This window comes from Merops nubicus, unplaced genomic scaffold (genome assembly GCF_000691845.1).
Source record: "Merops nubicus isolate BGI_N331 unplaced genomic scaffold, ASM69184v1 Scaffold51930, whole genome shotgun sequence".
Classification (NCBI taxonomy): domain Eukaryota; kingdom Metazoa; phylum Chordata; class Aves; order Coraciiformes; family Meropidae; genus Merops; species Merops nubicus.
The window spans coordinates 1-17,939 of record NW_008583201.1 but is presented as its reverse complement, the minus strand read 5'-3'; the positions used below and the strand labels follow the sequence as shown (position 1 = coordinate 17,939).

Genomic DNA, 17,939 nt, shown 5'->3' with positions numbered 1-17,939 from the left:
TTGAAAGGGCTGAGCAACTCAGTACCTTGGCTTGGTCATTGTCCAGGAATGAGATACCTTCCCCTGTTCTTGTTTTCTATTGCCAGGGATCCTGAGAATACATCTCTGCAGAAAATGCAGTGACAGCCACAATTTATTTCTCTCCACTTCCCATGGAAGTGTTTTCATTTGCCAGTGTGTGAGCCAGTTTCGGCAATCTGTCCAAACTGTCTTTATAAAATCATACAGAAAAGGGTGTACAATTCATGGGACCAGAGAAAGTAAATGCTTCAGCAGCCTCTCAGAGTTATCTGCCTAAAACAGGGACTTCTGGATTCCAGTTCCTGTTCCTTGTACTGGGTTTTGCCAAGCAGTTCCCAAGTGCAAGGATGTACTCTCTTTACAAGCTATGTTATCTCTGGCAAGAAGCATAATCTGACAGCAGCGACCACAGCAGCTCAAGTCTCTCTGAACCCAGACTGCCATTATCCTGCTCTTCATCTCTGCTTCAGGCAATGTAATTCTACCCTGGCTCATATACTGTCCCCAGCACTTTTGAAACAAGGAGCTGTTTTCATTGAATTACATACATACATGCGGGGTTTTTTTTTGCTGTGTTAATTTCTGAGCCATCTCACCCCCTGTCACACACTTGCTCTTGGCCACAGGAGAAAACCCATGAGGATGCACAGCTCCCAGGAGCAACACCTCACGACGTCCCTATACTCAGTGTTGCCTGGTTAACTAGTTTAGCTAGTTGGCTGGTTTTAAAACATTTGTGGTATTTCTGGATCCTGTGCAATTCTCTGCATGCCATTGTTACAAAGCCTAGGTGACTAACTTACGGCTTGGCATTTTACTGCAGAGATTTAAATACCTGAAAGAGAGTATTTTTACAGCACACTCTTTTGAACCTAGGTTGTAGTGTCTGAATCAGGGTTAAAGTTCCTTGTTTCAAATCAGAAATTACAACCTCAGGCAAATCACCTAAACACTAACACTTTAGAGTAAAACCACTTATGAAAAAAGCATGGCTTTTGGGTATAGCTGCTTAAGAAGGAGAAGGATTCTAAATTTATTGACAGGAGAAAACAGTAAAAGTTACTTGCATGTGTAGCTATGAAGCAGGAGCTAGAAAAGTTCCTGTGCAATGACATTTAAATAAATGAAATCACTTAGTTTCTTTTTAAAGTAAGGCAGACATAGGCAACTCAGCTGTTTGTGCTTTAAAAAAAAAACAAACAAAACCAAAAACAACCATGGAGTAGTATTAGTCTGTTTGGTTACACTGAAGAAACAGAAACATATTAGTAAAAGTTAAATATATTTAGTATTTTGCTGTTTCTGTGCATGCTTTATATATATAAAAATAGGTACTTTGTAATAAGATATTCAAGTGGGTACTAAGATTTTTATGGAACACTCTTAACAATAGTAATGCTTCTCCGTGGGAGGAATTTATTAGTCAAATGAGTGGTAAAAACTAACATTTCCCATTCAAGATTAAAGCGCACAGACCCCTCTTGTGTGTGTAAGAAAAAGAATATAATATATCCAATGGCACCATCTGCTGACAGGTTCAGGGTGCCAAACCCTTTCGTGGATTTTCAGATATAGGGAAAAATACTGTACATTCAGACTTCACATATTTTAAAAAATATTATTTTTGGCGTGATTTTAAGGGGACTTCAGACTTGGTATTGCTACAAATTAGTTTTGTTTGAGATTAATTTTTTGGATAACGAGCTTTTGGTCTGATTCTTTTCCTTCTTCAAGTATTAGTCTGGAGTTCTTTTTTTGCTAGAAACTGTCTTGAAAGTGTCCTCGATGGGACAAGACAGGAAAAAGCATATCATTATGTGAAGAAAATTAGGCAATGTTGAATCAAAGCAAAGTGATCTCTTTTTTTTTTTTCCCCATCATTTTGTTTCAAAGTATCCTTATCCTGATATTTAGGTGGAAAAGAGGACATCAAGTAACTATGGAAAACCAGGCAGAATAACCAGCAATATTCTGTGAGTCACCATTAAATAGCATTTCTTTATTTTTCTTTTTTTCCCCGATAACTTTCTCCTATGGCTTAGGACACATACACTAGCAGTGCAAGTAATTTGTATCAATGCCTCTGTCAAAACATGGCAGGAGGGAAGCTGCCAGTGTGATTTCAAACACAGATTAGAAGGGAGCAGCTTGCAGTATGGGACATTCTGCTGGCAACCAAGGATTAATTCAGAGCTCAGACAAAAGTGACTATCACAAAGCTACCCAAGGCTTTAGGTTTAATAGTTATCATTTTATCACAATTTACAGCTGGTCTGGGCATCGGTGGGCAGTTCCTAAGCATCCACTGAGCACCTTTTACTATTATACTTTTCTTAATTTACAGAAGAGAACAAGAGCTGGTTTTACAGAAAGGCTTCATTTATGCAACTATCACATTGTTTAGTTGCAGTGTACACATTTTTCTCTGCTGCCAGGAATTTGGTGGATTTTGAACAAGGTTCTGTTGAGCAGACTGACTGCTGCCTATCCGAGGGGTGCCTCTGTAGCAGATGGCGTGTCCCTTTACCCTGCTTTGTTCTCACCTGTCTGTCCTTGTACTTCCAGCTCTTTTACAGAGAAGTCTGTGCTAGAAAAGCAAAGCTATCTAAAGAAACAACCAAAGGAAGCTTAAAAGTGTGGGGGTTTTGTGATGGTAAGATGCTCCAATTCAAAGCACTTGTACACTCCTGTTGCACAAAAACCTGATTTTTTTAAGACAAAATAATTTGAATGATATACACTTCAAAGAAAATCAGTTTCAAGTGCATTTATTTTGAAATAAGAATATTATATGCATATATTCATATTAAATAATTTATTAAACATAAGAAAAAAATACTCTTAAAAACTAATCTGACACTTTCACATTCTATTTTATATTAGGTGACTATAGTTAAGTATGTAGACAAACAATAAAATTGTCTCAAGCCAGCCATAAAAGCAAAGTGCACTATTGCCTAGGGCAGTGGAGGAGCAAAACGACGATGGTGCTGCCGCTTCCCCCATGGGAAGGATCACTGTGAGTGAGCACCAGTGAATGGAGAGGAAGCAGGGGAACCCCTTCCATAACTCCCTATCCTCTCTTCCCACTATTTTGTCCTTCATCACTGAAGTACCAAGTTAGGTTTTGCATGTGCTGACAAGAAGCAGTGAAACAGTTCTGCGTACCAGGACGATACATCGAATATAATTCATTCCCTAACTGATCACACAGGGATTGCAGCTTATCCATGTTCTCTTGTGTCTTCATCCCAATTTATTTCATTTTTCTTGTTAGTTTAAGGACGCCAAGGTGGAAATTTGGTATGTATTTATATTGAAATATTAGCTAAAGTAGCATCTTTCAAAAAGCTTTTTTAGATAAATGCCACAACTAGCACATTTTTTTTTTCCCTCAGAGTGGCATTTCTTAAAAAAAAAAAAAAAAAAATCTTCATTTTTTTTTGATTTTTAGCAGAGATAGGTCTTGTTATAAATTAAACATTTCTAAACTTAGGCATGCTTACATAGATATTATACAGCTTTTCTATTCACATGATGTAAGATGGTATTTGAGCAACATGTGCCTTAAATACAATCTTGGAAAGTTTGCTTACAGGTATTTGGAGTAATAAAAGATTTAAAACCATTATTTTGGTTCTATTTTAATTGTTAAACTCCGCCAAATATTTGCCTTCTGATAACAATTTACTGAAGTTATTTTTGTTGCGTGTGTATTCAGCTAGAAATATTTCAGGGCACAGATTGTTCCTAAATAGGGTCAGACTTATTTATGTCCAGTGAACCTTTTCAAGAAGGGTGTAAAAAAATGTGTTTGTGTGTGTTTGGGTTTCATTCACACTACCTAACAAACATCTTGAAAGGGAGTAAGGAAGAACATTGCTGCTGAATAGCAAAGAAAAATTTAGAGAATATGAAAACCAAACGTAACAGTGCCCTCACCACTGTTTCAGTATCAGCTAAACCTACAGGGCATGAAAGGTCATGGAGGCCACCAACTGCCTGTGGTCTCCATTACCCAAGGCCCAATTTATGTCTAATATTCAAATAATGTTACTTAGTGAGTGTTGCTCTGTACTGCTGCATGCATTTGTGTTCTGTTTTGCATTTTTTGTTTGACAATACCAAGTTATTTATCTATTTTTCAGACACTGCATTCCAGAGTAGCAAATTAGACAACTGTAATTTCTACCCAGTGCCATGTCTTACTGCATATAAAAGTGCACTACTCACAAGAAACACATGAAGTTTTACTCTACCAAAACTATACCAGTGAATTTATACATATGGCAATAAAATTTATAATAAATATTAAAAAGTTTGTTACTTAACGTGAAATTAAACATTTTTACTTTTTTTCAACATACTGCTTGTAAGACATTCTAAGATCTGTACTACTTTTTTTAAAGGATAAATTAAAAAACATAACAGTAAGACTTGGAGAATCAGAACATTATAGTCCATACAGTACTTTTCCTAGGTAAATACCTATTATTCACATTATAACCATAACAGCTTTACCCTTTTTAAAGTAACAGCTTCAACTTCTAAGAATTTAATTTGTACATCCAGCTCATAACAACTGTTATGTTACTTGGTATATTCTCATTCCCAGTTTAGCACAAACTTTTAATAGTGCTCTGATGAAAGCAAATTCACAGTCTAAGCTGATGCAGGCAATTTCTCTTCATTGCCAAAACATTTGCCTACCCAGGTGTAAAACTTATTTTTGTTTTCTTTTAAATGACAAACATATCTCAAAAAATAATAAAAATAAAATAAAACATAATATTCAATATGTGTTCTTAAAAAAATACTTCTGCCAATCAGGTGATAGTTTGTAATTTAGATAAAATACATAACAAAAAGCAGTTTTAAGAGTCAATGATCACTCCTTTAAGTGGAAAAGAAGTCCTGCAGGTGGAAGATCTATGATTCACCCAGGTTAGTTTGTTCTCCACTAAAAATTCATAGGAATAAATAGTTCTAACCAGTGCAGATATTCCTTCTTTGTTCTTTTATCTCAGCATATCTCGTCTCCGAAATTGCTTCCACAGATCTCTGAGGTGTTCACTGGTTACAGTCATCACACAAGAGTAATATTCATTCCAACCGTACTTTGGAGTCTCCTGTGAAAAGTGAAAAACATACAATTGGAAAAAGGCATTGCTCACTAAATTCCCTAATGTTACATTAAATTTGGCTCAGACTCATACAAACTAGATATATGTTCTAATATTAAAATCATGAAAGATCAAATGCTTCTATATCTTAGAAGAAGTACTTCTATAAGATGAAGGCTATAAATCCATCCACAGGTTAAGTATTCAGAATGCATCCTCACCTCAGAGCACACAGCTAGCATTCAACAAATAGCCTACGTATATATTAAAAGCTGTAAGAAAGGATTTCCTCTTTATTCAGGTATGTCCTGCTCTCTCTCTAGTTTTGTTTCTTGCTTCTTCATGTCGACACTGGACTAAAAAATTCACCTCTAACACCAAATATAGAGCACAGAAAATTATTGATGTTAATGAAACCAAGACATTAGCAAAAGCCAAATACAAAGTAGGCAGAAGGCATCTTTACACTTCATACTTTATACTAGGTTACCTTAAAACTAAACTGCATTGTAGTTCATTGACATCAGTAAGTGCCCACTGAATGGAGAGGAATATTGGCCAAAGGCAGGTCTGGGAGATTCACTAGACTCTATGCTGTCTGTAGTTATCACTGGATCTCACTATTTCTGCTGCTATTCCTAACTCCACAAGCCTGCTTTGATAGGAAGTACAGAAAGATGAAGAGGGGCTAAATACTACATCAGCTGGGGAAAGAGGCTAAGTAAGGAATCGGAATTGTAACTGTAGATAAGTCAGAAGCATTTACAAGTAATTTTAAATTGTAATCCATTTTAGAAATTAAGTCCAGTATCTGGAGGTAAATCGTTACAGTGTCAAGGTGAGAGATTGTCTGACAGATTGTATTTGTTGAACTGAGTGAAAAAATGAGAAGTATTGCAACACTGCAGTGTATTAAACCCAACCATTAGAGAGTAAAGTCTGCTCTCCGTTTATTCTTACTACTTGCATAATTAAAAAGCACATTATGCAGAAGCTGTAAAGATTCAGAAAACAATCTAATCCACAGTGGTATATCATAAAGACTTTAAATGAAATCTTAGAAACAATACTTATATGAATGCATAATTTAGTTGAGTAGTCAACCTTATGAAAAAAAATCCGTTACTTGCAAAATGCATTGTATTATTTCACACAGGCACAGTCAGCTCATTAACCAGTGACTTAAGTGTATTCATCCTTTATTTTATGGGACAGGTTCAGGCAAACGTTCATGAAAAACAGTAAAAGAAACAGTGAAGTACATTAGCTGTTTATCTGCTTATTTCTCATGTATGCATTGTTGTATCTACTCTCAGTGTACAAATCCATAGAAGGAACACTGTATCCACATACACTGCAATGCTGTCACATTTCACTGGAACATTTTCCTCCCACTGTATCCAGCTATGTTTTTAAGGTTCTAGTCAGGTTTGGGATCAAAAGTTTGGGTTCTGTAACTTCCAGTTACCTTTGTAAGATGAGTAACTAAGGTGTGCCTATCATACGCTTCTGACTGTATCTGCTTTAGAGGAGGTAAGAAACAGTCTCAGTGAGTAATCAACAGCTTCTTCAGCTTGTTTATTATTTTGAAAGCTATCTCATATGATAGATGTATTCAACTGCTGTATATTAGGGAAGTTTAGAAATTAAAAGCTTTCAAAATATCAATTACGTGACAAATCTTAATCACATTTGACTGAATAAATAAGTTAAAGAAGACAGTAATTTTGTATTGAAACATGACTGGAAATGAGGTTCTGAATCCATGCTTCAGTCTTTCATGTCTTTCTCAAAATTAAATTTCTTTCCTAGATCAGTTCCAAGACATTGGTTTTAACTATTAACTATTACTTCCTAAAAACCTTCCATCAGAAATTTAGAAACCCCACAAAATTCATAATATCTAGACAACAGTTCGTTTAATAAAAACACTACTGACACATACAACTTAATTTCTGGATTTACAGTTGTGACATATAGTATTTAATTTCTATATTTAGAAGTGAACAAAACTGGAATGATAGCTTAAATATCTATTACAGTTACTGAGCACATCAATAGTTTAGCGAACACTACTTTCAGATGGACTTGAATCTCTCCTGAAGTTGGCCTCTATCATCCTTCTTTGGAAATTAACTCTGAAAGGGTGTTGTTAGAAATCTCCTAGTTAACCCTTTGATAAGGCATTCAAGGTGGAGCTCTCCTCTCAGCTCTGTTTGGCAATTCCCTGCTAACACGTTTTCTCTGCTCTCCCTACAGTACAGGCAGAGGAGCACCTGCCGACGCCCAGTCAGGCTGTGTGCCCTGCAGGGAGAGACAAACTCTCCACTAACACTGCCAGCTGTTTGGACCACACAGAGTCTGTACAGTTGTTCCCCAAGGAAAGATTTTCATTATTTACTGGGGGGGGTATAACATTCTTTATCCTGTTAAGTAAATTGCATTAGTGCAGTTCAGACATATGGAATGTACAACACGCTGTCCCTTTTCGGGTTGCAGATTCAAAGCGTGGTATTATCTATGGTACATATGCCAAGTATCTTAATCACTTTCATCAGAGTTCTGTGTTTACCACAAAAAGTATCTCAAAGCACAGACAACGATCTGTACATTGATATTTGGAACAAAGTAAATTTAGAAGTCATTGTATTGTATCTAACTTCGGGATGTAATTGCAGCAGATTTTTGTATTTCACATACATTTATATGGGTTTTTTGTACCTCAGACTGAAATTCAATTACCCAATTGAAATTGTTCAGTTTCAAATCTCTGATGTTTCTGCCTTTATTATCTTTTCAACTCATAAACTAAATAAAAAATAATTATTTTTTAGAATTATGTAAAATTACTTTCACTGCACACTACGACAAAGACATAATTAGTTCCGTTCTCCTCCACAGTAACTAACTCCAAATCACTTCACGTGTACTCTGGCTAAACTTTCCATTTCCATTACCTGACACTTGCAACAAACTTTAATTTTACAACACATTTGAAGAAATACTGTCAGTTAAGTAGCGCTTTGCACAAAAAGCAATTCATAATAGCTAACAACTGGGTATGTTACTGTAATTCATCATAAGTGACAAGGAGCAGTTGCTCAAGTGAAAAGCAGTGGCTGACTAATGGAGGTATGTTCCCTCTCCCTTACTTATCTTGCACAGAGATCTACAAAAGGAAAACATCAGTGAGACTGGGGAGCTGGTGGGGTACCAGTCTGGGTAAACTGATCTCACCTCTCATCCTTACAGACTTAGCTTTTCCACGGTGCTGGAAGCCAGCCATCACCCCAGATAAACAGGATCCGAGAAACTTAGTGTACCTACATTCTTTGGTTTCCTGACATGCTGTTCCAGAGTTAGGGAAGAAAGACTTAAACGAGGCCCAGCACACTCAGTGACCTATACAAGTGCTCAGAGGCATGACAGGAAAGGGGATCATTCAGAAGGTCCGACACCAGTATGCTGTTGTATGGAGCCATGTGAAGATGGTTATTTGGCAAGAAATCTCCGCTTAATATTGTGTCTCAGAATTAAAAACAAGCGAATGACAGTGAAACCCTCCTGGCTCAGGAGGGTGTGAAACGTGCTGGCTACTGCACGAGGAGCACTCGCACCAGACTGCTGGCTATAAGGCCTTGTTTGTCATGGCATATGACAAGCTTTATTCTTCCCCACTGCAGAACAATACATCTGGGACCTACTTTAGCTTTTAAGTCTTTGTACCAACTACTGTAACGTCTATAAACAGGAAAAAAGTGCTGGCACCAGAACCTTAAATAGCAAAGGAGCAAAATCTTGCTTCATGTAAGAGGGGAAATGTCTGCTAATGAGTGTCTGCTGTGTCCTTTGCATGACAGTTTCACAATACGGCTCCAGAATATCCACAGCACAGCTTTTACACTGAAGCCCACAGTACAATCTACTTTTAAGAATGAATATTCATGTGGAAGATATGCAGAAACTGACACAGTGATCATGTGTGGGCACAGTGCCTATTTTTCCTGATATAGCTTTAATAGTGCCAAAAATACATTACTGTTTTCAAGAGCGTAACTATAAATCAGAGTAGAAACAAGTGAGTAACAGTCTCTCAGAAAGAAAGATCTGCCTTTACAATTTTCATTGGTAAATACTAATAGCTATCTGAGAAATTACTGAAAAGTGGTCACAGGACAGACAGAAAACAGCAACGGAAACTATGCAAGATTACTTTTCCCTATTCCAAACACCGTACAAGATCGCAGCTGGCTCACAGAACAGTGACAGCATGAATCACTCGTTGGCAACTCCAGAATAAAATGTTATCACTTCAGGCAAAACCACAACGTGACAGTTTGAGCTATTACATCGCTTACAGCCGGAGAACCCATTCTGGGATTTTGGACCAGGGAACACAGCAGTGACAGTGCAACATTCAGCCATTCCTGCAAGCATGCCAGCACACTCACTGGGCGGCCAACACATACCGTCATTTATCTGCTATAGAGTTCCTTCCTCACGCAGGATTTGAAAGTAGTGTACCTCTGTATAGGCTTGTAGCCCTGTGGAGCAGAAGATGGAGAAGTGCGCAGATGCAGACAACATGTGGAGGCAGCCAGAGGTAAGCATAAGACCACAGTATCATGAAAATACAAAAAATGGGTTTTCAGTGACAAATAGCTAGAAGATACAGTATAGTATGTGGTAGGTAAAATGTTTATCCTTCAGTCATTAAGTTCCAAATCTTTCAGTTTAAAAATGGGATTTATACAGGAAAGGGAATCTTCTTACAAATTTTTAAATTTTTTAAAAAAGTGGAACTATTTTAAACCAAATTGCAAACAAATAAAGCATGTCTGCACATTTTGATAAGTTTATGGCAATACTTTGAATGACCGCTTGATGGCAGCTCAATATACTAATTTGTTTAAAGCTAATAAAACCAAAAAAGGTTTCAGATTATACTACTATATTCCAGACAGACATTTTATTTAATAAACTCTTCAAGAGATTTACTTTTTTTTTAAAAAAAAAGTGGATCTAAAAAATATATTAAAAAGAAAATTTATTATGTGCCTATAAGGGGTAGCAGCTGACCTTCTACAAGTTTCTAAGTTTATGGCTAAGCTTTTGAGTAGGACAAAGCTGGTCATTACTGGCTGATCTTTCAGATTTCCAGTTGCATTTGGCTTGTATAATTATTTGCTCTTCAGTATCTTTGCTTTTGTCACACTATGTAACTAAAAAATGCCCTTTTGTAAAATACACGGTCCTAGTACCAAGCTCTGCGATTTTTGCCCTCAAAATTCTTCTGGGCAAACTTTTTAGTAAAACATTTTTTTTTTTAGAATTTGAATGACTAAGTAATTGTAAAATCATGCTTGGAGTCATAGGCCTATTTTAAACTGTTATTTTTAGACATTTTTAGAGTGATTAATCAGAGACTACATTGATTTGGGCAGACATTAATTGTAGGATACTTAACATTAAAATCAGGTATTTACACTTTATAAACCGATTCAAATTTCTCATGGCAATAATTTCCATATTGCTACAAAATACTGTGTAAGCAGAAGCTATAATGTTCTTTTATCTGTATAATGGAACTGACCAAATCTTAATATGAAACAGTTATTCACAAAGAACAGGTGAGTAATTTGTTAGTTTTGGTTTAACACAAGACAGCATTTGAACCTTACACATTTGTAGGAGCAAGAGGTTAAACTTTTACTTGTTCTGGCCACACTTTTTTTGTAACTTTTAATGTACAAAAAAGTGGAAGCAATTAATGTCTCTTTCTGCTCATTTTTTCTGGGCAAGATGTTCTTACATGTTTTCTTCTTTTCACTCTAAACCAAGACTGGTGTGAGTAGGGAGTACTTACTGAACTGAAAAAGCAAATTTTTGCAGAGTATTTTCTACTACACACTCTTGGAAAAATCAGGTTTACGTGACACTTATGAAAGTTTACTGGAAATTGTAATGTCTAAGTTTGGTACTGCAATTGTCATGGAAGACTACTGATCAGTGAAAATAATGCATTTTTCTGAACAATCTAACAAGTCTGTATGTAGGCAAGTCTAAATAGAACAATTATAGGGTCAAATCATGATCATCTCCTATGCAATCCAGGAGATATATTTAATTAAAATAAGACATATAATTTGTGAAAGATGGTTGGCTATTCTTTATAGTCTATTAGAATATATTATAGTGGCCTGGGCAAAAGAAAGATACGTGCATAAGACTGAGTAGTGCTGGACACTATGGATTTTTAAGGATTATGTGTGGTTTCTGTCATGCATTTTGTGAAATTGAAACGTAATACATTTACAAGAATTACTTAGTAAGCAGACTGTTTTCTGTTTAACATACACTGCACACTTACAATTAGTAAACAATTAAAACATATAGCTGAACATCTTGAAACGGTTATGAAACAATCATCATTCCCACACCATAATAAAAGGAATTGAGGACCAACAAGGAAATAAATTTGTTACAAATGCAGTGGTTGCTATCCACATTTTACATTTGACCATAATATTACAAAAATAACAGGTAAACTGTTAGACTAAACACCATTTCACAGAAAGTTCTAGAATTATATTTAGGAAGCTAACTAAAAATGACTAAAATTACATTACAGAAATAACATACTGAAATGTCAATTTAGGAACCATAATACATTTTAAGATTTATATCAAAGGGATGAAGTTGTCAGTAAGGGCACCATTTTACATTTAGTTAAAAATGTTAGTATCTGACATATGAAGAAAAAAATGTTACTTTTACTGATCATATGCTAATAAAACATTTTCTGCTATTACAAAATTCCTCTGTACTACAGAGAACCTTGAGAGGGCAGCACGGCCTATACATTCACCTAAAAGGCAAAGCATAATTTTCAAGCTTGTTCCCTATGAAAATTTTCTGCAAGTAATTTCCTGCCCTCTAGCTTCTGTTGATTTAATGTATTAGATACATGGTTAAATTATCAAAGGTAGCTTTGAACCAGAATATAGCACTGTTCAGCACAACTTCACAAATTCTTTATTTGAAAATTAAAACTACCTTTCACAGCAACTCTTCCCAACAGTTATTACCAACACTTGGTACGTTAAATGTTTTAGAAGAGCCACTGTTTGACCTTTAACTAAATTGCCTGAGTTTGAGAGAGATAAACTCTCTTTTCCTTGCAAACCCAGACATAATCGCTACCATTGTTATAATTCTTAACGCCTATCTATTAATCACACAATACAGAAGAAATGACAGCATGCAGAGGATTTCTCATCTCCATTTGGCATGTGTACTATAAAGAACTATATGTTCTCCATGTATTGCTTTCTAATTAAAAAAAAAACAGGCAATTAAGAAGGAATTTGTCTTACAGACCACTTCAAGATTTCTATACAGCTTACACCTTTAAACATATGAACTGTTGGTTTGCAACTTACTGGTGCTGCAGGTGCTAAAGTAATGGTAAATAGTGAAGTCAGCGAAGATAACTACAAAAATTAGAAACCTTACCCTAAACCCTCGATTGAGTCTGTCTTTCATAATGCCGATAAATTCCTTATAACTCAATTGGTCATCTCTGTCCACATCAAAAATCTTGAACACTGTGTTCACTAAATGTGGTGAAAGCTTCACGCCTGTGGCTACATACACAGCACGTTTGAATTCATCTGCACAAAGAGAACATCGGCAGAAAAAATAAAATGCATTAATTTAATCCTACTTGATGGACAATATATTATGAAATGCGAGTAAACATTCACGTTTTCACATTTAAACACTCAAAAAAAAAGAAAATGTGAAAGTCAGGACTGAATTTCACAGTTCTAAATGAAGTAGTTCTCAACTGATATAAAATGCTAATGCTTAATTGGTATCAATTATTTTACACAAAAGACAATAGTCCATATACTATACTATGTATAATAGCAAAATTAGAAAATCATGTTACAATTAAATACTTAGATTTAATTGTAACATGATTTAAGTTACATATATACTGATGGCATCTACTTAATTGACACAAAACAGAACCTAAGAAACAGAGCAGAGATAAAAGAGCATACTCCTTTGTCAAGGCTGCATGAGGTAGGACTATGCTGGTGTTACTGTGTCAGATCCATGAAGATGCTACCTGAGCAGAGCACACAAGCCTGATGGCTTCACACACTCTTCACCTTGTACTCCCCAACCATCCCAACTGTTGTATTAAGGATTTTAGTCAGTACATACCTGCTTAGTTCTTTCAGCTCCCACTTACTGATATGTTCAAAAATCTGTCTAAACCTTCTTTGGACCTTCTGACACTGTTACCTTCTACGGCCTTTGTAGAAGGCCAAATTCCAGACATCCGCCGTGTAAAAGAAATGCTTTTGTTTGCTTTGAACTGATCTCTCATTGGTGTAATCAAGTGCCTCAACTCTTGTATTGCAGGATTTGGTGCATTCAGCTTATCTACCACTTCTATGACTTGGTAAAGCTTTATCACATCTCTTATGATATGACTGAGCCTTTCCCTCCTAAATCTGGAGTCCTAGTCTTTTTAGCCTTTTACCTGAGACATGAGAACTACAAACAAGGAAACAAAACACTTTTGTATTTTTGTCAACAGTTCAAAACATTTTTGTGTTTTTGTCAACAGTTCTGAATCTTTATCAACAGATGCTTATAAAAATATACATACTTACTTACCTTGACCTATGGAACGACTTGCAAAATTATACATCTGCATTGCAATTGCAAAGTCTTCTAGGTTGTTCAAGAACTGGAAAAATGATCTAAACTCATCAAATGTGATACCCTAGAAAATAAAACAACAACATCCACCTTAAGAATTATCAATAGTGATGACAACTGAATAAATAAACTTTGCAGTTACATTTGTCTACTTCATTTAAGAATAGATGCTACACCCACTGAAAAAATAGAGATTTGTACTGAAAGACAATAAAGAATTGGAGTCTCCTGAGGAATGCAAGATGTCTTTCCTCTTTGCTACTGCAATGGATAGCAATTCTATTCTCACCCAAAAAGCAGTCAAAAATATTGTTCCATAGCTTAAAGCAATCTTTAAGAATTCCAGTATTATTATGATATGGCAGTTAATACTGAGAGTAAGAGCCTAGGGTTGCACGAATATTGGAATATGCTTAATACTGAAAACCTGCAAACCACTATTATATATATATTTATATATATATATGTGAGTGTGTGTGCTCACATAAATACACTGAATGAATTCATAAACGTGTTATGATCTAATTTAAGCTTTGTACTTTAAGGTGAAGTTTTTTCATATCCAGATTTAGACACCTAAATCTCTTCAACTGATACTCTCAAGTATTAAGTACTGAAGGGTTTGTCCAGCTATTTAAAAAATTCTTTTGCGTTTTGACCCAACTTCAAAATACCTTCTGTGAAAGTTTCACGAAAAGTGCTGTTGTTGAAAGACCTTGTTTTTTCTTCTTTCCCCATGATATTTGCAAAATACCTAGAATGGTGGAACACCAGTCCCCAGCTAGAATGCTCAGTTACTATCGCAAAATAGCAACAATAGAAAATGGCTATCAAAATCTTGAGCTGACATTTCAGGTTCACAACGATTTTAAAAATGCTTAATTTGCACCAATTGGTCTGTAAAGATTCTGAATGTGGGCGATACTGTAGGAGGTCAGGCTACTGCAAAAATCTTGGCTCTTTCCATGTAACTAGAGAGGAGATTATTAGACTAGAGGGAAAGTATCCCTTGAATATAGGTAAGGCTTAGAACCACTGGTCTTGCAGTTTCTGTTTCCAGCAGTGACTAAAAACTGCCGCCCTGAGTTGACACTGAAGATGAAGCAGGGAGATAAAGGAGCTGCACCTGCAGTCCATGGCTAAATTGTACATACTCCATAACATTTTAGCAATGAGAAAAATATCTGACTTCACTTAAGAGTTCTGCAACTTCTGCTGAAATCACCTGCAATCATACATGTTTATTTCCACTCAAGGAAAAACAACAAAGGACACGAAAGAGGCAGAAGGGCAGGCAAAAAAGAGAGATGGGCATACAGCATTCTACTATCTCTATCCTTTCCTACAATCATATTTTGTTCAGCTGGTAACTGTAATAACATTTTTTATTTGCCATACATTTTGCATTTTGGCATAGGAAGTTCTCTATGTGTAGTTATCCCAGAAGTATCCTATTGGAAACTATTTATTTTCTGTATAAAAAGAAATCAACTTTTTAATTTATTTGGACAGATTATATTTTACCACAGCAAAGAAAACTGTTATGTTAATGCACCAGTGCTGTTAAAAATGCATAGACTTTCTTCAGTAATTCAAGATGCCATCTTAAATGAATCACTGCTTGGCATCTAGTTAGTAAAAGGAGGGGAGCACCCTGCGAGCAGGCCACATGCCAGCTGAACGTTTTAACATGCCTGCAGTACACCACATGATCACCATGTTGCTTTAGAGGCTTCTACGTACACCATGAAAGATTAACACTGCCAGCTGTGAGAGTAGCTGCCTATTAATTTACAGGCTAGATAAATTTTACTTGTAAGTGCAATCCTTTAGTTTGTATTAGTACTGCACCATATCACTGTCACAGAGAGCACATGTGACATACAGATACATGGCACTGGTCAGGTGCCAGGATATTCCCAGAATGCAGCATAAGCAAACCTGTAACTGAGTGATCCAGCTTTCTACATGGAAGTTTGCCTTAGCTGATGTTCCCACCAGAGATCAAGAAGGTGAAACTACTGTAAAGACTTGCTATCAGAGCAGTGGCATTGGAAGACTTAGAGATGAACTTCAAAGAGTACTTTTTTGTATTTAAAAGTGTCTGCACTTACACTTACTGGATCAAATAACTATCTCTCTATACCTACAACTGTCATTATTTTTCAGTTACCCGAGTGATACTTAATATCATTGTTGTTATACAAGCCCCAAAGTAGTGTGTTCCCCCCCCCCCCCCAATTTCCCCCTAAACAAGGAAAAAAACATCTAGGAATTACGCAAAAAGAGCTTTATACCACTTCTGTCGCACTGCCTTGGCTTTGAATATTGAAAGAGTTTTAGACCTTTTACAGTAGTTAGAACTGAGAGCCTCAGCAACTAGACCAGGACCTCAGAAAGTGTTGTTGAACAGGAACTTTCATCTCAATCTTACTCCTTCATTTTACACCTCATCTCATGCAAGACAGACAGCCTTGCTTTCCCTTTCCACTCCCCAGCTATATTTACCTCTCAGTGGACTTAACTGCTCTACAACCACAGGAAGAATCAGATAATCCACATATCTGAACAGAAAACCCTTGAATTTTGACATGTTTCTATCAGGTCAGCTGACTGATCTTACACTGTAGACTGAAATTACAATGTAATTCCTCAAATAAAAAAACCAAAACAAAACACCAAAACCACACCACAAAACTGTCCAAGCCTATTTATTACTTTTCTTCACAAGCTCTGCTGTCAATGCTATTAAAATATGTAGCTACTGAAAGAGTTAGATTTCTAGGGCAGATTAATCTGATCTCCTTCTGTAAACACAAACAGAAGCACTATATATCCAAAGCATCCCTTATCTGAAGGGCTACTTTTAACGCTATCCTGTTGATTTTTATTGCATAGCTAATGCAGAGTTGCCACTACATTTCACTCAGGTACAATTCTGACAACAAACCTGCTGATAAACAAATGAAGGACTATGTACCTCATGACCATTACTGCTTTTATTATCCGTCTCTTTGGCCATTAATAAGAACCCCATACCCATCAATAATTGCATACAAGTGATCCATTCTTAAGACTATACAACAACTAGATAAAGGGCATCAATATTATTTCTGAAGAGGTGCTATTCCAGTGGCAGTGCAAAATAGAGGAATAAAAAGGGGTTTTAATGCCTCATTTCTACAATTTTTTTTTTTTCCAAGTCTTATGGCTTTTGCTGTTTACACTGAATTTTCATGTAATATAAAGTTTTGTTATCTAAATTATAAAAATATTACTACCTAAATCAAATAGAACATAACTCTATTTACTCTTCTATTTTTAGTAATCTGAAAAACATAAGACATGCAGTTTATGATCGGAATAACAACCTGGTGCTAATTAATTCAGTGACAGAATCTCATGAAGTCCAACAAGACAATGTTTTCATCTTGATGACACTAGGACTGGATGCTGTGGCCCACTGCTGTCCTAGCTAAACAATTACCTTTTCTTCAGGAATCCTGCAGCGCATGTTTTCCAGGTAACTTGATGTATTTTCCACATTTGTATACCTCAAAAGAATATGGGCAAAGTCTTCCTCACTGATGGTGTTCATCCCATTAGAGTAGGAAAGGAATTCTATCTCTAGAACCTCAGTTTGTAGGTTATCCATAAATCTAAAGCATAAACATAAATATGAAGAAATAGTAATACTCTATATTTCTACTATTCATGTCCTTAAGAGACTCACAGAATATAAAGTAAAGTAGCATTATACAAATTAGTTCCCTTTTTGTAGCACTGATTGCATATTTGGTAAATTCCTTACCTATGTTGACATATTTTCTAATCAATACAACAATCTTAACTCAAAAGATTAATTGTTATAGTAAAGATTAAAATAACTTAATACTTATACTTCTAATTTACTTCTCGTTTGTGTTTGCTTACTTTTCTTCTTCAGTGGGTCACTGATCTTATATATGCTAGACTGAAAACTGTATAAAACCAGCTATATATATATAAAAAAAAAATAACTTCCCTGAGTCTGCTTGTTGTGGTTTGAGGCTTGGA

The 17,939-nt window shown here is 35.9% G+C and overlaps 1 protein-coding gene across 2 annotated transcripts; it reads right to left on the bottom strand.

Annotated features, from left to right (window-relative positions):
- Positions 1–4,864: 4,864 nt before the first annotated feature.
- Positions 4,865–17,551, bottom strand: LOC103772461 (calcium uptake protein 3, mitochondrial-like). 2 transcript variants are annotated; one of them, XM_008939806.1, is made up of 5 exons: positions 17,371–17,551; positions 13,839–13,947; positions 12,660–12,817; positions 9,614–9,688; positions 4,916–5,150 (listed from the first exon to the last, which is right to left on the bottom strand). In XM_008939806.1, the coding sequence occupies exons 1-4, from the start codon at positions 17,536–17,538 to the stop codon at positions 9,620–9,622; spliced, it is 504 nt and encodes a 167-aa protein (XP_008938054.1). In that variant the 5' UTR covers positions 17,539–17,551; the 3' UTR covers positions 4,916–5,150; positions 9,614–9,619. The 2 variants fall into 2 exon arrangements, with proteins under 2 accessions (XP_008938045.1, XP_008938054.1); XM_008939797.1 differs by lacking the exon at positions 9,614–9,688 and having other exon boundaries at positions 4,865–5,150.
- Positions 17,552–17,939: the final 388 nt, after the last annotated feature.